The sequence below is a fragment of the Lontra canadensis genome, unplaced genomic scaffold, assembly GCF_010015895.1.
Source record: "Lontra canadensis isolate GAN:19392208 unplaced genomic scaffold, GSC_riverotter_1.0 scaffold131, whole genome shotgun sequence".
In the NCBI taxonomy this organism is placed as follows: domain Eukaryota; kingdom Metazoa; phylum Chordata; class Mammalia; order Carnivora; family Mustelidae; genus Lontra; species Lontra canadensis.
In genome coordinates, this window is record NW_022631125.1 from 3,863,953 (window position 1) to 3,887,707 (window position 23,755).

Genomic DNA, 23,755 nt, shown 5'->3' on the forward strand with positions numbered 1-23,755 from the left:
CACTTGTTTTTAAACATTTCTGAAGCAAATCTTCAGTGACTTTTCTATCACAATAAATTTTCAACATTTGAAAATTGAATTAAACTGCTACTTTCTTTAACCTGGTGTATCGTGTTAATTTCTCCATCTGAGAAACACACTTTGTAACATTTCAATTTCCTATATAGTATCTATTTTATAGGTAGAAGAATTCTTTATTGCCTCTGTGGACTGTTTCTTTCCTTTTTTTGGTACTAACTGTTGTCCATCCTTGTAGCTAAATCTTTGCACACATCCATGTTTATGTTTTTAGAAGGAATACTTTGATGTGGTGGGCTTACTGAGCAAAGGTATGTGTGTGTGTAGTTAATCTTTAATAACATGGGTTTGAACTGCAAAGGTCCACTTAAATGTGGAATTTTTTTTCAGTAAATACACTACAATACTGTAAATGTATTTTCTCTTAGAATTTTCATCATATTTTATTTTCCCTGGCTTACTTTATTATAAGACTACAGTATATGATACATGTAACACACAAAATATATGTTAATCGACTATTTGTTGTTGTGGGAAAGGTTTTAAGTAAACAGTAGGCTATTAGGCAAGTTTTTCAGGAGTTGAAAGTTATGTATGAATTTTCTACTGTTGTGCAAGGATTAACTATATTAAAACTTTTGATATTGCTAAATTATGCTGCAAAAATTTTACTAATTTATGCTTACAGCACTAGTAGAACGAGAAAACTGCCTATTTCCTTAAAATTTTTCCACTTTTGGCTATTTCCCTTATTATAACTGAGTATTACCATTATTATTTTATTTTATTTTTATATGTGAAAAGCTGTATAGCACAATTTTGAAGTTAAAGAAGGGCTGACTATGTGTAATACCCTCTCCCATCTGTATAGGTCATTTTTTTATCCTTGATAATTTCCTTGTTTGTTTCCTCCTCTTCTCCTATCTTCCCTAGGTAAAGGGCAAAATAAAGGAGATTGTGTGAGAAAGGTTACATAACACTTAAGTTGTTATAACAGTTAAATTTAACTTCTCATTGTTATCTTTTGCATTTATTTTTTTTAGACCCAGCTTCTTTGCCAGTTTTTTAATACTCTTTTACATTATATTTTTCTTCTTTTTTAATCTAAAAGACTAAATGCGCTTGTTTAAAAATGAAACTCAAAATTATGAAAAAATAATTTGAGGTCTGTTCATAAATAAAGTTGGTTCCCAGGATTAAAAAGATCTGAGCTTTGGAGTTTGGTTGATAGAGAGTGGATATTAGTATGTTTGGGCACACCATTTTTTGTTAAGTGGCAAAAGGACAGTCTTGCCTGATGTAATGGTAAAAAGATTTCCTAGTAGGATGAAGGACTTCTTGAACCAATAGAGAACCCGGGGATCACAAAGTGAAGGTTAGATGATTCAGGGAAGGAAGAGCCTAGTAAGATAATATGCTGCAGTCATTGTGAAAAAGGTTTTAAGTATTATAAGGATGTCCAAACAAATGATTTCCATTATTCTCTGTTAAGGACTTAGAAAAGTCTAGCTACAGTGAACCAGGAATTCTTTTTCATGGATACGTAACTAACTTAGAGATTTGAAATGACTTTGCTTTGGTTAGAAGGATTTCACTATAGAGATTCTGGGGTTGGGTACTTGTATAGTCTTTAGAGTTCTAATGATTTATTTGAATTAGGAATCATAAAATATGTTAAGATTTTTTCTTAAAATAGGATGTTAGGCCTAATGGGGTAAGGTATAATTGGAAAGGTAAGAAATGCTAATGGAAGGAATGTCTCATTTACAAATCTGTGCTTGCACTTTGAAGCATTTACTTTTTTGACTTTGAATTTGAGAGTTTGTATTTATTTTTTGGTTTACCATATAGTAGTACGGATGCTATGTTTCTCCCAGCTGATAGTCACATAGGCTTCTTGGACCTCATGTTTCATTTACTTTGGAGGACACCATGCTATCTCTTTAAGTGTTCTGCCAATTCTAAAATGGGAATTTTATGAAGTCATGTAATATATATTATTAGGTGGGTTATTGGAAACAGGCTTTCCAAGGTTGCTGGAATCCCAGAACATCATTGAAAGGCAGTCCGGATTTAATATGGTGAGTGCACAAAATTGTTAGGAACCCTGACATTTACAGGTTAGGATGATTTTGGCACAAAAGCAACGACCTGATTCTAGCTTAAATAATAATCAAATTGATTGCCTCCCATAAGTGTAAGTTTGTAGGTGAGTTGTGTACTAGGCCTAGTTTGAGGTCTATAGTATCCAGCTATTTTCCATTTGTTTCCTCTCCTATCTTCTGTGGACTTCATACTAAGAATAGTTCCCTTCGTGGTGGCATTTAGTGATATACAGGTTTCCTTGTTCGCATCCAGTAGTAGAGGGAGAATACCTTTCCTATGACTGTCTTTTATAAATCAGTGATGGTTTCTGGACACAAACCTTGTTTGACTATTCTCTTCCAGGTAGAATGATAAGTTGGATTGCTTTTCTTTTTAGAAGACCATTAATCAGTGACCTTTGTGAGCTAGCAACAATCGTGTGAAGAACTAGAAAATGCAGGATGGTTTGTAATCAGTTTTTCACTAAAACTGGACATATTTCTAAATGCCCTTCCAAGGATAGGTTGGTTGGCATCATCTAATGCCAAAAAAGATGAACATGATTTAAATAAGTTACTTGTTCAGATATATGATGATGATTTTGGATAATGCTTCTCTAATTTGAACATATTTAGAAAGTTCTCTGCTTTATATTCACATGTATTTTGGCTGTTTACTGATAAAACACTATGAAAGCGTTACACACGCAGTTCTAGAAAATACTAATTTGCATTTCCCCCCATTTTTATCTACATAAAATTTTACACTTGCAAAATATTTGAAAAATCTTAAGTCTTTTTAAAATTGAGGTATACTTGATATGTAACATTAGTTTTAGGCATTGAATAATATATTCAATGTATATATTGCAGAAGGAGCACAGTAAGTCTACTTACATCCATCACCATACATAGTTAAAAATTTTTTATCTTGTGATGAAAGCTTTTAAGATTTACTCCCTTAACGACTTTGAAATATGCAATACAGTATTGTTAACTGCAGTCACCATTACACCATTACATCCCCATGACTTATTTATTGCTGAACAGGTTTTTAAAAAGATTCTCTCTACCAATTCTAACGTGTGTATGCAATTTTCGGTTTATTTTGTTTTTTAACCTCCTCACTGAGTTTTTGGGTTGACAGGAACTATAATTTTTTCCACAGCCTTTTATGCCTCATGGATTTAGGGGTATCGGATTCCCTATTTTGTAATTGAGTTGGAGTAAGTTAATTGTGGGCTGGATTTTTTTGTTGATTATATGAAAGGAAACATCACAAAAGAAATAGTCCTTTTGCTCTTTGCGGTGGTTGAGCTCTTGTTCATTCTTAGAAGTGAGATCCCTTGTGGGAACAAGTAACTCATCACATTCCGAAGTAGAAATTCTTAATCCTTTTATCAGATCTACTCTTTGAGAAGGCCATGTTGATTCAAGAGGTAACCTAGATTCTGTTCAAGATCAGGTCTGAGGTGTGAACAGTTTTACATCCTTGAACTCCTGTATATTTGATACTTACTATGTCTGACTGCAGGAAGGGTCCAGATTTCTAAATTGTTTGGTCTTAAATATCACACTTTGTTTGAAGGTGGGGTATGATGGGAAGCTTATTGTGATGTTTCTTAAAACTTGTATTATTGATTTGGTGTGGGACATAATTGCAACTCATACTTATTTTCCCTCTTTCAGCATTATCTGCATACCAGAGGTACTACAGTTTACAGTCTGACTACTGGAAGGTTAGTGAACATTTGCATGTTCGTTTCCTACTTGTTTTTTGGTCTGATTACTACTGGTTATGCTCAGAATGAATTGTGTTCTTTTTTTTCTTTGTTTTGTTAATTACCTTAAAAAACACCATAAGGAAAGAGGATTGGAAAGGCAAATGTTTGCATTATCTTGTATGAACCACCTTGTATTTTATTAAAAGAGATAGATTACTCTGACACAGATTATTGGCCAAAGATGATCCTAAGTGTAAGAATTTAAAAACAAGTAAAACCAAATGGCAACAAAATGATTCTTTGTTTGTTTGTTTTGTCTTAAGTTGGTACCTGGGAATAAAAGAAGGCTTTTATTAGATGTGTAAGATGGGTTTATAAGACTGAAAAGGCAAGGAACAATGGGCAAATTATAATAGGAATCTTTCTTAGTATAGTCTGTCTATAACTGGAACTCTGAGGACAGCTGAACCTAACCATTTTTTAAAAGACTTATCTAAATGAAGAACTGTGAGTCATCCATTTTCTTAAAGTAGTTCATATAGTTACCTGGGCAGGTTAATCTTCACATCATGTTTATTTTTAAGCATAAGTTTATTGATGAGTGGAATTTCTTTATCTGAATTGTCATTTTGTATTTTTAAGGTATATTTTGTTTTTCCATCACCTAGTTTTTCTTTTCGATTTGTGGAAGTTTTAACAATACATTTTGGTAATTTAAAAAATGTATTGAAAATACTTTTCCCATCTCTGGCTTACCTTTACTTAAATTAAAAGCTTGTGGAAGTGTAATTTTTACATAGCATAAAATTCAACTGTTTTAACTATGCAGTTCAGTGACTTTTAGTGAATTTTCAGAGTTGTACAACCATAACCATAGTCTTATTCTAGGACATGTCCATTTCCCTATAATGAAACCTCATGCCCAGCCTCTGGCAGGTACTACTCTACTTTGTGTCTCTGTATATTTGTATTTTCTGGATATTTCCTGTACATGGTAGCATAGGTGTTTTTTTGTGACTGACTTCTTTCACTTAGCGTGTTTTCAAGGTTGATCCATTCATAGCATGTTTAATACGTTCTTCTTATTATATAATATTCCATTATATGGATATACCACATTTTATTCATTTATTAGTTGATGGGCATTTTAGTTGTCACTTTTTGGCCATTGCGAACAATGCTGCCATGAATATTTGTGTGTCAAGTTTTGTGTGGACATAGATTTTCAGTTCTAGGGTAGATAGCCAGGAAAGGAATTACTGAGTTGTAGGGTAAATCTACTTTTAACATTTTAAGAAACTGTTTCCCAAAGTGGCTATAATGTTTTACGTTCTTGCCAGCAGTGTTATGAGGGTTTCAGTTTCTCCATGTCTTGTCAGAAGTTGTAATTGTTCAGTTTTTGAGTGTAGCCATCATAGTGGGTGTGAAGTAGCATCTTATTATGGTTTTTATTTCCATTTGTCAAATGACTGATGATATTTAGCATCTTTTTATGAACGTATTGGCTGTTTGTATATATTCTGTGCAAACCCTGTGCCCTTGTTTTTTATATATGTATATGTTGTCAGAGATCTTTATACATTCTGGATACAAGCTCTTACCAGATACATAATTTGCAAATCATTTTCAAGGTCTATGGCTTGTATTTTCACTTTCTTGGCAGTATATTTTTGAAGTGCAAAAAATTTGAATTTTGATGCTGTCCATTTTTCTCAATTTTTTCTCATTGCTTGTGCTTTTAGTGTTGCACATAAGAAATCTTTGCCTAACCCAAGGTTATGAAGATTTATTCCGTAGTTTATTCAAACTAGTTGCTTCAGTCTTTGCCTTTATTGTAGATAGTACTGCAATAAGTAGTACAAGTGTCTTTTCATATTTTTATTAGTGAGTGATTCTTTGCTGTGTAAGTGGGATCCTTTATAAGGGTAAGTGTTCAGTATAGCTCCTTTGGGATTGCTGATTTCCCCTTGGTCTTAACCAAGAGAGTTTATGTTAGCAGGCTTTTTGTATCTGATGGGTGAGAAATTGTGCTTATTGTTGTGTTTGTTTGTTTGTTTTTGCTTATTGTTGTTTTAATTTGCATTTTTCTTAATTGTTAACAAGGTTGAGTTTTTTGAAACTAAATTTTAAAGACTATTTTTCTTTGAAACCTCTGTTCATATCTCTTGCCTAATTTTCTATTATTGGGTGGGCCATTGTTTTATTTTTTTGTTTTATGTAGCTGTATTTTGTAGGAAGTATTTATCCTTTATCTGGAGTACAAGTTGCAGTTTGACATTGTTGTTTTGCTTTGCTTTTGTGTATTTGTTTTTGCCTATGCAGAAGTCTTTGCAGTCAAATTTATCAGTCTTTTCCTACTTTTGAGTTCTAGGACAGGTTTTTTCCTTATTCCCAGGTGTTAAAAAAATTCACCAACATACTCTTTTAGTACTTGAATGGTTTTTGTTTTTTAATTTAAATCTCTGATCCATTTGAGATTTAAGTCATCCTTGATTTATACTGTGAGGAACATCTAAGTTCATCTTTTTCCTTATGGCTAATTATCCTAACACAACATACTGTTAAAAACATCTCTTTTCCTCCACTAATTTGAGATGTTGTCTTAATTGTACGCTAAATTTTCATTTGTGATTTTGTCCGCTTACGGATTTTCTGGTCTATTTTGTTAGTCTGTTTATTAACTAATTACCATACTAATAAACTTACAGAGATTTTATAATGTATTTTAATATATAGTAGCTCTCTGGCACACTTTCCCATTGTTCTTGCTTTTAGGATTTCCTTGACTTTCCTTTCTTGTGGTTCTTCCAAATAAACTATGTAATTAAGTTGTTTAGCTCCACAAAAATATCCGATTATTTTTCCCCCAGCTTTTTTGAGGTATAACTTAGATAATTTTAAGTGTATAAGCTTGCTGTGTTTCAGCAGTTTATATGAGGTTGTGTAACCATTACTACAGTTACAATACAGAATATCTCTATCATTCAGTGTTCCCTTGTGCCCCCTTTACAGCTGATGTCCATTCTTGCTTGACCCCCTGGTCCCAGGCAGTTATTTGCTATCTCTCTAGTTTTGCCTTTTCTAGAATGCCTCACAACTAGATCCAAGCAGAATGTATTCTTTTTTTTTTTTTTTAAATTTTATTTTTTTAAAACATATATATTTTTATCCCCAGGTGTAAGGTCTGTGAATCGCCAGGTTTACACATTTCACAGCACTCACTATAGCACATACCCTCCCCAGTGTCCATAACCCCACCCCCCCAACCCCTCTCCCCCCATCAACCCTCAGTTTGTTTTGTGAGATTGAGAGTCACTTATGGTTTGTCTCCCTCCCAATCCCGTCTTGTTTCATTTACTCTTCTCCTACCCCCTTAACCCCCCATGTTGCATCTCCTCTCCCTCATATCAGGGAGATCACATGATAGTTGTCTTCCTCCGATTGACTTATTTCGCTAAGCATGATACCCTCTAGTTCCATCCACGTCGTAGCAAATGGCAAGATTGCATTTCTTTGATGGCTACATAGTAATCCATTGTAATATATACCACATCTTCTTTATCCATTCATCTGTTGATGGACATCTAGGTTCTTTCCATAGTTTGGCTATTGTAGACATTGCTGCTATAAACATTCGGGTGCACGTGTTTGGGTGCACGTGCCCCTTCGGATCACTACATTTGTATCTTTAGGATAAATACCCAGTAGTGCAATTGCTAGGTCATAGGGTAGTTCTATTTTCAACATTTTGAGGAACCTCCATGCTGTTTTACCAAGTGGTTGCACCAGCTTGCATTTCCACCAACAGTGTAGGAGGGTTCCCCTTTCTCCGCATCCTCGCCAGCATCTGTCATTTCCGGACTTGTTAATTTTAGCCATTCTGACTGGTGTGAGGTGATATCTCATTGTGGTTTTGATTTGTATTTCCCTGATGCCGAGTGATGTGGAGCACTTTTTCATGTGTCTTTTGGCCATCTGGATGTCTTCTTTGCAGAAATGTCTGTTCATGTCTTCTGCCCATTTCTTGATTGGATTATTTGTTCTTTGGGTGTTGAGTTTGCAAAGTTCTTTATTGATTTTGGACACTAGCCCTTTATCTGATATGTCGTTTGCAAATATCTTCTCCCATTCTGTCAGTTGTCTTTTGGTTTTGTTAACTGTTTCCTTTGCTGTGCAAAAGCTTTTGATCTTGATAAAATCCCAATAGTTCATTTTTGCCCTTGCTTCTGTTGTCTTTGGCGATGTTCCTAGGAAGATGTTACTGCGGCTGAGGTCGAAGAGGTTGCTGCCTGTGTTCTCCTCAAGGATTTTGATGGATTCCTTTCTCACACTGAGGTCCTTCATCCATTTTGAGTCTATTTTCGTGTGTGGTGTAAGGAAATGATCCATTTTCATTTTTCTGCATGTGGCTGTCCAATTTTCCCAACACTATTTATTGAAGAGGCTGTCTTTTTTCCATTGGACATTCTTTCCTGCTTTGTCGAAGATTAGTTGACCATAGAGTTGAGGGTCTATTTCTGGGCTCTCTATTCTGTTCCATTGATCTATGTGTCTGTTTTTGTGCCAGTACCATGCTGTCTTGGTGATGACAGCTTTGTAATAGAGCTTGAAGTCCGGGATTGTGATGCCACCATCTTTGGCTTTCTTTTTTCAATATTCCTTTGGCTATTCGAGGTCTTTTCTGGTTCCATATAAATTTTAGGATTATTTGTTCCATTTCTTTGAAAAAAATGGATGGTACTTTGATAGGAATTGCATTAAATGTGTAGATTGCTTTAGGTAGCATAGACATTTTCACAATATTTATTCTTCCAATCCAGGAGCATGGAACATTTTTCCATTTCTTTGTGTCTTCCTCAATTACTTTCATGAGTACTTTATAGTTTTCTGTGTATAGATTCTTGGCCTCTTTGGTTAGGTTTATTCCTAGGTATCTTACAGTTTTGGGTGCAATTGTAAATGGGATTGACTCCTTAATTTCTCTTTCTTCTGTCTTGTTGTTGGTGTAGAGAAATGCAACTGATTTCTGTGCATTGATTTTATATCCTGACACTTTACTGAATTCCTGTACAAGTTCTAGCAGTTTTGGAGTGGAGTCTTTTGGGTTTTCCACATATAGTATCATATCATCTGCAAAGAGTGATAGTTTGACTTCTTCTTTGCCGATTTGGATGCCTTTAATTTCCTTTTGTTGTCTGATTGCTGAGGCTAGGACTTCTAGTACTATGTTGAATAGCAGTGGTGATAACGGACATCCCTGCCGTGTTCCTGACCTTAGCGGAAAAGCTTTCAGTTTTTCTCCATTGAGAATGATATTTGCGGTGGGTTTTTCATAGATGGCTTTGATAATATTGAGGTATGTGCCCTCTATCCCTACACTTTGAAGAGTTTTGATCAGGAAGGGATGCTGTACTTTGTCAAATGCTTTTTCAGCATCTGTGGAGAGTATCATATGGTTCTTGTTCTTTCTTTTATTAATGTGTTGTATCACATTGATTGATTTGCGGATGTTGAACCAACCTTGCAGCCCTGGAATAAATCCCACTTGGTCATGGTGAATAATCCTTTTAATGTACTGTTGAATCCTATTGGCTAGTATTTTGGTGAGAATTTTCGCATCTGTGTTCATCAAGGATATTGGTCTGTAGTTCTCTTTTTTGATGGGATCCTTGTCTGGTTTTGGGATTAAGGTGATGCTGGCCTCATAAAATGAGTTTGGAAGTTTTCCTTCCATTTCTATTTTTTGGAACAGTTTCAGGAGAATAGGAATTAGTTCTTCTTTAAGTGTTTGGTAGAATTCCCCCGGGAAGCCATCTGGCCCTGGGCTTTTGTTTGGAGATTTTTGATGACTGTTTCAATCTCCTTACTGGTTATGGGTCTGTTCAGGCTTTCTATTTCTTCCTGGTTCAGTTGTGGTAGTTTATATGTCTCTTGGAATGCATCCATTTCTTCCAGATTGTCAAATTTGTTGGCGTAGAGTTGCCCATAGTATGTTCTTTAATTGTCTGTATTTCTTTGGTGTTAGTTGTGATCTCTCCTCTTTTATTCATGATTTTATTTATTTGGGTCCTTTCTCTTTTCTTTTTGATAAGTCTGGCCAGGGGTTTATCAATCTTATTAATTCTTTCAAAGAACCAGCTCCTAGTTAATAGAAACAAAAAAAAACAACAGAACAAATCAACGAAACTACATTGATTTGTTCTGTTGTTTTTTTTTGGTTTCTATTTCATTGATTTCTGCTCTGATCTTTATGATTTCTCTTCTCCTGCTGGGTTTAGGGTTTCTTTCTTGTTCTTTCTCCAGCTCCTTTAGGTGTAGGGTTAGGTTGTGTACCTGAGACCATTCTTGTTCCTTGAGAAAGGCTTGTACTGCTATATATTTTCCTCTCAGGACTGCCTTTGTTGTGTCCCACAGATTTTGAACCGTTGTGTTTTCATTATCATTTGTTTCCATGAATTTTTTCAATTCTTTTTTAATTTCCTGGTTGACCCATTCATTCTTTAGAAGGATGCTGTTTAGTCTCCATGTATTTGGGTTCTTTGCGAATTTCCTCTTGTGATTGAGTTCTAGCTTCAGAGCATTGTGGTCTGAAAATATGCAGGGAATGATCCCAATCTTTTGATACCGGTTGAGACCTGATTTAGGACCGAGGATGTGATCTATTCTGGAGAATGTTCCATGTGCACTAGAGAAGAATGTGTATTCTGTTGCTTTGGGATGAAATGTTCTGAATATATCTGTGATGTCCATCTGGTCCAGTGTGTCATTTAAGGCCTTTATTTCCTTGTTGATCTTTTGCTTGGATGATCTGTCCATTTCAGTGAGGGGAGTGTTAAAGTCCCCTACTATTATTGTATTATTGTTGATATGTTTCTTTGATTTTGTTATTAATTGGTTTATATAGTTGGCTGCTCCCATGTTAGGGGCATAGATATTTAAAATTGTTAGGTCTTCTTGTTGGACAGACCCTTTGAGTATGATATAGTGTCCTTCCTCATCTCTTATTATAGTCTTTGGCTTAAAATCTAATTGATCTGATATAAGGATTGCCACTCCTGCTTTTTCTTCTGATGTCCATTAGCATGGTAAATTGTTTTCCACCCCCTCACTTTAAATCTGGAGGTGTCTTCGGGTTTAAAATGAGTTTCTTGTAGGCAACATATAGATGGGTTTTGTTTTTTTATCCATTCTGATACCCTGTGTCTTTTGATTGGGGCATTTAGCCCATTAACATTCAGGGTAACTATTGAGATATATGAATTTAGTGCCATTGTATTGCCTGGAAGGTGACTGTTATTGTATATTTTCTCTGTTCCTTCCTGATCTACTACTTTTAGGCTCTCTCTTTGCTTAGAGGACCCCTTTCAATAATTCCTGTAGAGCTGGTTTGGTGTTTGCAAATTCTTTCAGTTTTTGTTTGTCCTGGAAGCTTTTAATCTCTCCTTCTATTTTCAGTGATAGCCTAGCTGGATATAGTATTCTCGGCTGCATGTTTTTCTCGTTTAGTGCTCTGAATATATCATGCCAGCTCTTTCTGGCCTGCCAGGTCTCTGTGGATACGTCTGCTGCCAATCTAATATTTTTACCATTGTATGTTACAGACTTCTTTTCCCGACCTGCTTTCAGGATTTTCTCTTTGTCACTAAGACTTGTAAATTTTACTATTCGGTGATGGGTTGTGGACCTATTCTTATTGATTTTGAGGTGGGTTCTCTGCACCTCCTGGATTTTGATGCTTGTTCCCTTTGCCATATTGGGGAAATTCTCTCCAATAATTCTCTCCAATATACCTTCTGCTCCCCTCTCTCTTTCTTCTTCTTCTGGAATCCCAATTATTCTAATGTTGTTTCTTCTTATGGTGTCACTTATCTCTCGAATTCTGCCCTCGTGGTCCAGTAGCTGTTTGTCCCTCTTTTGCTCAGCTTCTTTATTCTCTGTCATTTGGTCTTCTATATCGCTAATTCTTTCTTCTGCCTCATTTATCCTAGCAGTGAGAGCCTCCATTTTTATTGCACCTCATTAATAGCTTTTTTGATTTCAACTTGGTTAGATTTTAGTTCTTTTATTTCTCCAGAAAGGGCTTTTATCTCTCCCGAGAGGGTTTCTCTAATATCTTCCATGCCTTTTTCGAGCCCGGCTAGAACCTTGAGAATCGTCATTCTGAACTCTAGATCTGACATATTACCAATGTCTGTATTGATTAAGTCCCTAGCCTTTGGTACTGCCTCTTGTTCTTTTTTTGTGGTGAATTTTTCCGCCTTGTCATTTTGTCCAGATAAGAGTATATGAAGGAGCAAGTAAAATACTAAAAGGGTGGCAACAACCCCTGGAAAATATGCTTTAACCAAATCAGAAGAGATCCCAGATCGTGAGGGGGGAGAAAAGGGATAAAAAGAGGTTCAGAAAGAAAAAAAATAATAATGAAACAATTAAAAGAAGAAAACGAATTAAGAAAAAATATAAAAAGGAAAAACATACATATATATTAGATAAACTAGTTAAAAAGCGTTGAAAAAGAAAAGGGTAAAAGTTAAAAAAATTTAGCAGAAGAAGAGAAAAAAAATTGACAAAGAAAAAAAAATTAACTGCAAGGCTAAAGAATCATGGAGAGAAAGCCATGAGCTCCGTGCTTTGCTTTCTCCTCCTCTGGAATTCCGCTGCTCTCCTTGGTATTGAAACTGCACTCCTTGGTAGGTGAACTTGGTCCTGGCTGGATTTCTTGTTGATCTTCTGGGGGAGGGGCCTGTTGTAGTGATTCTCAAGTGTCTTTGCCCCAGGAGGAGTTGCACTGCCCTTACCAGGGGCCGGGCTGAGTAATCCGCTCGGGTTTGCTTTCGGGAGCTTTTGTTCCCTGAGCGCTTTCCGTAGAGTTCCGGAGGATGGGAATGAAGATGGCGGCCTCCCTGTCTCCGGCCCGGAGGAGCTGAGAGCCTGGGGCCGCACTCCTCAGTGCGCCCTCAGAGAACAGCGCCCAATTACTCCCGTCACCCTGGCCTCCGGCCACGCTCTGAGCTCACCGAGCCTGCGACTGGTTCAAGGTAACCCCGAGTTTAGAGCTCACTCCTCGGCTCTGTCTCTGTAGCCGGCTTCCCTGTTCTAACACCTGTAAGCTCTGCGACACTCAGACACCCCCGATCCTTCTGTGACCCTGTGGGATCTGAGGCCACGCTGACCCCGCGTGGGCTTTACGCAGGTTAAGCCTCTGGAGCGATGTCCCTCAGCGGAACAGACTTTTAAAAGTCCTGATTTTGTGCTCTGTTGCTCCGCCGCTTGTCGGGAGCCGGCCGCTTCCCCTGCGGTCTGTCTTCCCGTCGCTTTGGATTCACCTCTCCGCCAGTCCTACCTTTCAGAAAGTGGTTGATTTTCTGTTTCTAGAATTGCTGTTCTTCTTCTCTTCGATCTCCCATTGGATTTGTAGGTGTTTGCAATCTTTAGATAAACTATCTAGCTGATCTCCCGCTACCCGAAGTATTCTCAGCCTGCTGCTTCTCCGCCATCTTGACTCCTACCCCTATTCTTTTGTTTTTGATGTCTTTCATTTAGCATGCTATTTTTGAGACTCATCCATGTTGTGTGTATCAATATTGTGTTCTTTTTAATCTTTAAGTAGTATTTCATAGAATGATTCTGCCACAGTTATTCCATTTATCAGTTGTTAGACATTTGTGTTGTATCTATCTTTAGGTAAATATAAATGAAATTCTGTGAACATTTATTTTTGTATGGATATAGGTTTTCATTTTTCTTGGTACATGTATATAGGATTTGGAAATGCTGGGTCCCATTGCAGTTAATAGGCTTAATTACCAACCTGTTTTCCATAGTGGCTGTAGCATTTTACATTCCAGCTAGCAACATTTGATTTCCCTAGTTCTATATCTTGGATAGTACCTGGTATAGTCACTCTCTTTTAACTTTAGCCATTGTAGTAGGTAAGTAGTGGTTTTTCATCTTTGTTTTATCTACATTTTCCTGATGACAGTGATGTTCAGTATCTTCTATGTGCTATTGGCCTTTAGTATACTTTCTTTGCTAAATTACCTGATCACGTCTTTTGCTCATTTCTAACTTTTTTTTGTGGGGGGGGGTGCTCAATTGAGTTGTATGGGCTATTTACATATTCTGGAGGAAAGCCCTTTGTCAGATACATGTTTTGGAAATATTTTCTCACATTCTGTGGCTTGCCATTTTTTCCCCCTCTCAATTGTGCCTTTAAAGAGCAAAGCTGAAACTGGTCCCTGTATTCAGACAGAAGGCAGGGAAAGACCAGTGAAAGGGACTGGCCCACTGCAGGTTGGAAGATAGCACTTTTAATAAGCAAAGGAAACTTATAGTTGACGCCTGTCTTGGGCAGCAGCAAGATGAATGGATCCCTGAACCTACTTGCCAAGTCTTAAAAGTTTATAAAGAGGCCTTAACTGGGCTTAGTCACATATACTGTGCAAGAGTTCTTTTTGATGGCATAACCCAACAATAATTTTCAGATTACTGTTTTCTGTTGTAACTCTAGTTTCCTTTTAATAACTGTAGAACTGGTGATGAAGTATAACCTCTTTTATTCCTAATATTTTTGTTTCTTAATCAGCTTGGCTAGAGGTTTATCAATTTTATTGATTTTTTAAAAAAAAGATTTTATTTATTTATCTGACGGTGAGAACAGGAATGCAAGCAGGGGCAGTGTGAGAGGGAGAGCAGGCTTCCCACTGAGCCAGGGAGCCCTATGTGGGGCTCCATCCCAGGACGCTGGGATCATGACCTGAGCCGAAGGCAGAGGCTTGACGACTGAGCCACTTAGGCGCCCCCATTTTATTGATATTTGCAAAAATCTTTGTTACATAGATTTTTTTCTTCTTTGAGTATTGTTTTATATTTCATTGATTTCTTATTGTCTTTATTTGTTCTGCTTACTTTCTGTTTAATTTTCTCTTATTTAGGTAGAAGCTTAGATGAGTGATTTTCTTTTTCCTCTAGTATAAGTATTTAAAGGTATCTATTTTTGTTAGCATTGCTTTAATTGTATACCACAAATTTTTATATTTTGTATTTTTGTTAACCTTTTATTTGAAAATGTCTTCTTCTTTCTCTTTCTTCTGACCCATGGGTTGTTTGGATACATGTTTTATGATTTCAAAATATTTGGGTTATTTTAGATATCTCATTGTTAGTGATTTCTAATTCTATTTTATCTGTACAGCATACTTTGTATGATTTCATTCTTTTGAAATATATTAAGACTTTATTGGTTTAGCACTTGGACATAGCCACAGGATTTGTATTTGTTGGTTGTACTATGCTATAAACAAAGGTAAAGGCAGTTGATAGTGTATTTCAAATTTATGTCTTTGATGATTTTTGTCTTTATCATTTGCTGAGTTATTGCTTAATGATTGTGGAATTGTCTTTTAATTTTGCCCTTTTTAAAAAAATACATTTTGAAGTGTTCTTACTTGTATATATACTTTCCTGATTGTTATTTTTACCTGGTGAGTTCACCCTTTTGTCATGATAAAATACTGTTTTTACCTCTGGTAATTCCTTTTGTCTTGACATGTGTTCTATCTAATTTTAATGTAGACATTCTGTCCCTCTTAGGCTTGTTATTATGTGATACATCTTTTTTCTCTTCTTTCCAACCTGTTGGTAACTTTATATTTACAGTTCTTTTTTTGTAGATAACTTATAAGTGGGTCTTGTTTTTTATGCAGTCTCAGAATCTCTCTTTTTTACTTGCACTGTTAAACCATTCACAGTAATGTACTCATTTATATGATAGGGTTTGCGTCTTTGATTTTTCCTTTTCTGTTTGTCCTCTCAGTTTCTTGGTCTTACGTTCTTCCTTACCTACTTTCCCTATCCCTTTTTGATATTTGAATGTTTTACAATTTCACTTTACTTTTCCTATTGTCCATTTTAGCTTTGCTTTTCATTATTCGTTCACTGGGATTATAGTATATACCTTTAATTTTTCAGTCAAGTCTCAGTTAACATTGTGTCAATTCACCTAAGATATGGAAAGTTTTGAGTTACTTAAGTCCACTTCTTACCCATCCATGTCCTTTATGTGATAGTAGTTATATCTATTAAATTTACATTATTAACTCCACAAGATGATGTTTTTTTGCTTTGAACAGGTCCATATATTACAGTGACGATAGTAATGGTTTGTATTTACCTATATGGTTACCATTTCTGATCTTCCTCATGCACTATTATTTTCTTCTAGGCTGAAGAACTTTGGTTAGCATTTCTTATAGTAAAGATCTGGCAGAGATGAGTTTCTTTTATCCGAAAATATTTTTTTTTTACTTCATTTTTAAAGGGCATTTTTGCTGGTTATGGAATTATGGCATGGCTTGCCTTTTTAAAGTGAAATCTACCTCTTTGCCTTCCTCTTTTTGATGAGAAATCGGCTCTTAATTGTATCACTGTCCCAGTACACAGTTTGTTTGGTTCTTTCATGATTTGCTTGTTATCTTTGGCTTCTTATAGTTTGATCACGATTTATCTCTGCCTGATCATTTCATATTTATCCTGCTGGAGCATTTTTGAATTTGCATTACATAGGGGAAATTTTTATCATTATTTCCTCAAATAATTTTTTGTTCATTCTTTGTCCTTTTCTCCTGGGGATCCAACTCCATGTAGGTTAGATAATTTGTTTTTATATAAATGCCCCTGAGGGGCTCTTATTTTTTTTCTCTGTGGTCTTTACATTGGATAATTTGTTTTTCTGTTTTGAAGTTTATTCTTTTCTTTGTTGTCATTTAATTATTAGTTCAGTCCATTGAATTTTATTTCAGATATGGTGTTTTTCAGTTATAGATTTTCCGTTGGGTTCTTTTTTTATTATTATTTCTCTTTCGCTGTTCAGATTTCCTGTCTTTTTAATTATGAGCATGCTTTATTGATGACAATTAGAATAGGAACTGTAAAATCCTTATCTGCCATTTTCTTTTTTTAAATTAAAAAATTTTTTTTTTAGAAGATTGTATTTATTTACTTGACAGAAAGAGAAAGCCTGTGTGTACACAAGCAGGCAGTGGAGGGGGAGGGACAAGCAGGCTTTCCACTGAGCAAGGGAGCCTGATGTGGAGCTTTATACCAGGACCTCAGGATCATGACCCAAGCCAAAGGAAGATGCTTAACCAACGGAGCCACCCACGTACCCCTTGTCTGCCATATTCTAACATCTTTATCATTTTGGATTTGGTTTCAGTTGATTTCCTTCTTTCCTGAGAATATGTTCTGTTTTCCTGGATCTTTGTATGTTTTGTAATTTTGTGTTAGGAACTGGACATTATGAAAATTATGCTAACTCTTGGTTCTATTATTTCTTTCTAGGGAGGTCCCCCCACCTTTCTCTTTTATCAGGCAGTTATCTTTATTGGACTTGAACTGCAAACTCAACTTTCTTCCAGTGGCAACTTAAGTATCAATTTAGATCTTTTGTCTTTAATTTAGCTCTAAGTCTCTAACTTGGATCCAGGAGTCAGTCAGACATGTGGATAGACAGAATTTAGAATTTAGAATTCTCTGGCTCTTTCTTTTTTGGAATTTCCCTTTATTTAGTGGGTTGTGATTTCTCCTGGTTCTAGTCGTAAGGTGTTCTATATTAGAAAGACTGCTTTTTCTACTACTGACCCGCTCTCACATGTGCTCTACCTGGCAGCAAGTTTTAATAACTGGGAAAATGGAACTCAACCCATAGAACTTTCCTTCTCTAAGCATGGCCTTTCATATTAGTTTCCTATTGTTGTTTTAACAACTTACCACACATTTAGTGGCTAAAAACACAAATTTAATTATCTTACAGTTTTGAAAGTCAGAATCCCAAATGAGTCTTAGGTAACTCAAATTGTCATTAGGGCTTGTTCTTTCTGGAGGTTCTGTTACAGAACCTCTTGCCTTTTCTAGCTTCTGAAATTTTCCCACATTCTTTTGGCTCATGGCTCTGTATCTTACTGCATTTTGTCTCCTCATTGCCTTCTTTGGCTTTCGACTTTCTTGCCTCCCTCTTACTAAGGACTCTTGAGATTACATCGGGTCTAACCTGGGTAATTCAGGATGATAACCTTAACCATCTTACAATCCATTTAATTACAACTGCAGAGTATCTTTTGCCGTGTAAGGTAAATATTCTCAGTTTGGGGATTGAGGATATAGATGTTTTAGGGGGCACAGTTCAGACTACCACATCTTTCCACTAGAATCTGCCTGTTTCTGTTTACTCTTCAGTGCCTTTAGTTAGCTGCTTTATTTTATGTATTACAAATGCTGTAAACCAGTTATTTTATAGTTACCAGCCTTTCTAGCTATAATTACTTGGGTAGAAGAAGGAATTGGGATTTAAGTCCAAAACAGATTAGTCTCCCATTGCCAGCCATGGAACTCCCCTCTAATCTTACCTATACAAGGAAAACTAAATGTAAAATTTGTTATTTAAAAACCAACTATAGATATTTTGAATAATAAGAGAACATAATTATGGGATTCCCCGTACATGGAATACTAATTAGCCATCAGAATCATTTATCATTGATAGTTTCTAGTTGTACAGAGTTCTTAACAGGCATTTTGAGATCCTCCCAGGTGTCAAAAGCTGACTGCCCAAATACCAAGAACACATAGGCTGAGTTTATTGTTTACTGTGTTTAAGAAGAACACCACCTCTGCAAAGCTTTGTTGGTATCCTAGGGAAGATAAAGTCAGAATTGATTGAGAATTAAAACTCTAAGACAAGTCTTTCAGTTTGGAAGCTTCGTTGTGTAAGAATCTCTACAAATGTAACAGTCTAGAAATGGTGGTTATAGCAAGCAAGGAATTTGAGTTAAGGGATTCAAAGAATCTTGGGCCTCAAACTACTGTTAATGCTTTTCATTGAAGAGTTGGATTGTTATAATAATGGACTATGTGCCTGGGCAGAAGACATGGAAAAGTAAAGTAATGCTAATGAAAACCAAGGACTAGCAAAGTCAAGTTAAGATAGACTTTCAGGTGTGGGTTAGGTTCTCAGGTCCAGGCTAAGTGTGGGGGTAGACGTTTTTGAATCTCTCAGGATTCAAGAACTTGTACCAGAATTGTCACTTAAAGACATTAATGCTACTTCCTTTAATTTCTGTTTTCTAAACATCAATAAACAACGTAACACTTAATACTGTTGTTGTTGTTGTTTTTAAGATTTTACTTATTTATTTGACAGAGAGAGAGAGAGAGAGATCACAAGTAGGCAGAGAGGCAGGTAGAGAGATGGGGGGTGGGGGAAGCAGGTTCCTTGCTGAGCAGAGAGCCCGATGTGGGGTTACACTGAGCCACCCAGGCACCCCGTAACAGTGTTATTTGTGAGGGTGGTAGTGATCAGAATTCATGTTCATGACTATGATTTTTAGGTTTAACTTTTTATATTTATAGTTTTGTCTAATTTTGTGTGATTTATACCCACAGTGTATTGTAAGTTGAAGAATATATGATGGATTTTTAAAAAATGACTGAGATAATTATCTCTTGAGTTTTAGTTGCACTTCTTTCTTCAAACCTGTCCTCTATAATTAGAGCTTCTAAAATAAAGTGATTTGCCATTCTGTAGGCCCCAGTTCTTTATCTGAAATTCTTGCATCCAGAATTATGTAGAGTTGGGTGGATTTTTTTTTTTCCGGAGTTTAGAAACATAATAATGCATTTACTGTGTTAAATAAGATCCCCTGTGGTAACAACATATTTACATCTCTGCAGTGATAGTACGATTGGTTATATTAAGGGGTAATTAAATAAAGACTTCCTGTCAGTTCAAGTCAGGATTTTCCTGTCTAAAGTGTTTTGGTGGCTGATTCATGATCACTTTTAGTTTTTGTTAGAGCCTTTTGGAATTCAGAATAAACAATTAGGTATCATTGATCTATAAACCATGATTAAATATTAATTTTTGTTTAACATTTCAAAATTCAATAGTGTTTATTATGTAATTAAAAATTTTATTTCTGGAGAGCTCATATTTTTTCTTACCTAGTTTAGTACAAATGAATCATTTTTGAAAGAGTGAAAATTTGCCAGTTGTCTCATGACTATTCTATCATGCCATTACATGTTGACTATTACTGATTATAATAAATAACTTTGTAATGCTAGCTAATAATAAAAGCTTACTTACTCAACAACTCTATTTACCATGAAGAAATGGCATAATGATTAAAAAAAAAACAATGTAGGGAAGAAAAGCTTTCTTCTGACTACTAAGGCTCATGGCTAGGGCCTGTGAATTACTTAAAACAGGCAGATTAACAGGAGGGAAAAAAATAGTTGACACATGCAATGCATATACCTGTGGGAGAATTAAGTGATAACTCCAAGGGTGGCTAGAATTTGGAGCTATATACCAACTTAGTAGGTTATGAGAGGGAGAAAGGGCGCTTAAAGGAAAACAGCTTTTTTGGGAAAATAAATGAGCCTTTAAGAGAATAGATGGGAGATACTATAGTCTTGTGACAGAGTCAGAGTTCCTCTCTTGGTGGGAGTTTATGACACTTGGGTTCTTTTAGGAGGTTCTGCTTTTAACATAGAGATTTGAGGAACTCAGTTGTCTTCAGCTCAAATAACTCTTAGCCAAAGTGTCATACTTTTGGAGTACTATCCCCTTCAACAATAGCAGCAAAACCTAAGGTCTTTTCATGAGTCAGAAAGTTTAGAAATTGCTGTTATGGTTTATAGTATGAAGTAGAAAGGAATAAAAAAATTGCGTGTATGCTGGTAATGCTGCTATGTATTTGAGTATACAGATAGTAGATGGTAAGCTGCATGTTAAAATGTGAAGAAGTTCTGTTGCTTCCTGATGACTTCTATTAAGTAGACTTTATTAAATAATTCTGATACATTTTTATTTATAATTGTAAACTTTTAAAATACACAAAACCTACTCTTTCTCCTTTTTCCGCCCACTTGAATTTAAGAAAAGAAAGAAAAGCTTCCGAATTATGGTAGTACGCTTATCTAAAAGAACCATTGATTAAAAGCTGCAGAAACTAGGGAACTCTTGGAATCTGTGCTCATCTTCTGACTTTTCAGTATCTTTTTCTATTATACTGGTTACGTCAGTCACTAACTTGGCTTTTACATTCATAGACAAGGGCTTTGTTGGCAATACAGAGATAGTAAGATCCTGCTTTCAAGTTGCCCATATTCTTGTGAGGGGAGACGCAAATGAGCATATGTTTTTGGTAAGTGATATATTGGAGGTGTTGAGGGCCATGAGGGGGGCAGAAGTGTGTGTCTTTGAATAAAGGGTGTGGGAAAGTTTGAGGGTTTAGAAAGGCTCCACAGAGAAGTTGCAATTTGAGGGGAGGATGAATGGCAGTTTTCTAGCTAGGTGACCTGGAGAGGCTTTTCAAGAAGAGAACTGAGCCAACACATGAAAGTACAATCAGTAGGTGTTTAGGGAACTCTCAAGTTCTTGGTCTAGAGCAGAGGTCCAAAAACTTTAGAATGAAATAGTAAATGTTTTAGACTTTGTGGGCCAAGAGGCAACATCAGCTGTTTTGTAGGTACGTAACTAATGAGTTACAATATAACCATTATAAAATGTCAAAATTATTTTTAGCTCTTGGGCTTTAAAGAAAAAAATTTGGCTGTAGTTTGTGGACTACTGTTTTAGAGCCTGGGGTTATTTTTGGGGGTATAGGACTCAAAAGTATGGAAAGAAAGGCAAGGGCCAGATAGATAGTAAATGAGTTTATAACAAGTAGTACAGATCTGGAGGCTTAGGTTTGTCTCAGTATTTGTTCAGTATCTGGTCAATTTCTATAGTGCTGGAAATCAGAGTCCTAAATTTAAATAAAACAGTGACATCCAGGGATTGATTGAAATTGCATTGACTTTGTACATTTAAAAAAAAAAAACCTCTCATTATAAAGAGACTACTGTCTTTCTTAATATTTTATATAATTTTTCCACAATGTTCTTGTGCATATTATAAAGTATATTTTATATTTTATAGCTTTATTGCTATTATAAATGTCTTTTTAATTTTTAAGATGTCTGCTCATATATAGAACTGCAGTTGGCTTTTATATGTTAAGTTAAATTTATCAAGCAATTTCACTAACTTTTACTAACTTGACTAATTTGTCTGTGTTACTTTGGATTCTGTGTAGATTATCCTGCCTTTGTAATTAATAGTTTTTTTTGTTATTTCATTTATAATTTTTTGATCTTTTTGCCTGCTGTTTTGGTAATTAGGATGTCAGCACAGTGTTGATTGAAAGAGGTGCTAGAGTACCTTTGTTGTTTGCCTTCTTAAAGGGAATGTTATAAATGTTTTAACCATTAACTATGATTACTTACAGTTGTTATTATTACTATTATTATTTGGTAAATAACAAACCAAGAAGAGGAAGGGACTTCTTTTTTTTTTTTTTTTAAAGAGTATTTATTTATTTATTTATTTATTTGACAGAGAGATCACAAGTAGGCAGAGAGGCAGATAGAGAGGGGAAAGCAGGTTCCCTGCTGAGCAGAGAGCCCGATGTGGGGCTCGATCCCAGGACCCTGAGACCATGACCTGAGCCAAATGCAGAGGCTTAACCCACTGAGCCGCCCAGGCGCCCCAAGAAGAGGAAGGGACTTCTTTACCAAAAGCCGACTGTTAAAAATATCATTTTAAAAGTCAGCATTTTTCTTTTGTATGCAAATGTTTAGTCTGCATCCACTGAGATAGTTTTATATTTTTTCTGTTTAAACCAATCTCTTATTTCTAAAGTAAGTTCAAATTGGTAATAAGTTTTTATCATTGTTAAATGATTGGGGTCACTAACATGTAATATTTTTACATTAAAAAAATTATTTATTAGAGAAAGGGAGAGAGCAAGTACAAGCGGTGGGGGAGAGGCAGAGGGAAAGAATCCCAAGCAGATTCCCTGCTGAGCCCTGAGATCATGACCTGAGCCAAAACTAAGAATTGGAAGCTCAACCGACTGAGGCACCCAGGTGCCCCAGTATCTTTACTTTTTTGTTCATAATTGGAGTTGGTCTATATTTTTCCTTTCTTGAGTTATCTTTTTCTGATGCCTTGGAGCTGGTTCTGCATTCTAGGAGCTGCTCAGAGGAGGAGGAAGCAGAGGGCAACAACCCTTTCCTTTAAGGGGATCATGAGATCATACACATCCTTCATACATACCTCATTGGTGAGAATGTAATAATTTGAACATTCCTAGCTGCAAGGGAGGCTGAGAAATGTATTTTATCTGGTCATAAGAGGATAGAAAACAGTAAGGGAGGGTACATGTTGTTACAAAACAGACTGTACTCATAGTACAAATTAACCTCATGTTAATTGGCCAGTAGGAATTATGTCTGTATGACCTGAAAGTTATTGTTTCACTTAAGTTTTCTTCTAGATAAAGGGAATATAATTACAGCCTCTTTAAGGAAGAGAAAATCTCTCAGATGGCTGCTACACTAGTAGCAGGAGTGCTATAGTCTGGATTTTAAGAAAATTTAACATGAGTGCCTACATCCTCTTCCTTAGAAAGGCACATCCCCAGTGTTTTACAGTCACAGCTCTCAGCTATTTTCAGTACCTGCCAGCTCTGATCTAATTAAAGGGTTGCCAGCATTCCAACTTCATTCTTTTGTTCATTTTTTAAAAGATTTTATTTATTTATGAGAGAAAGAGAGCATGAACAGGATGGGAGGGGTAGAGGGAGAAGCAGACTCCCGCTGAGCAGGGAGCCCAAAGCAGGGCTTGATCCCAGGACCTTGAGATCATGACCTGAGCTGAAGGCAGGCACTTAACTGACTAAGCCACTCAGGCACCTCTGTTTTGTTCATTTTTAGCATCAACTCTCATAACCTGTGACCATGCTCAACTTCCCACTTGAATGTTTCAGCCTATCTCCTGATACCAGTTACTATTTTTAAAGTCTGGTTATAATGTTGCATGGT

The 23,755-nt window shown here is 36.0% G+C and overlaps 1 protein-coding gene across 13 annotated transcripts in view; it reads left to right on the forward strand.

Moving 5' to 3' along the window:
* Positions 1-23,755, forward strand: part of KDM6A (lysine demethylase 6A) — a 207,543-nt gene that overhangs the window by 73,567 nt on the left and 110,221 nt on the right. For all 13 annotated transcript variants that reach the window (XM_032842468.1, XM_032842469.1, XM_032842455.1 and 10 more), the window contains exon 4: positions 3,792-3,841. In XM_032842468.1, coding sequence (XP_032698359.1) covers positions 3,792-3,841 — 50 coding nt within the window. The remainder of the gene's footprint in view (positions 1-3,791; positions 3,842-23,755) is intronic.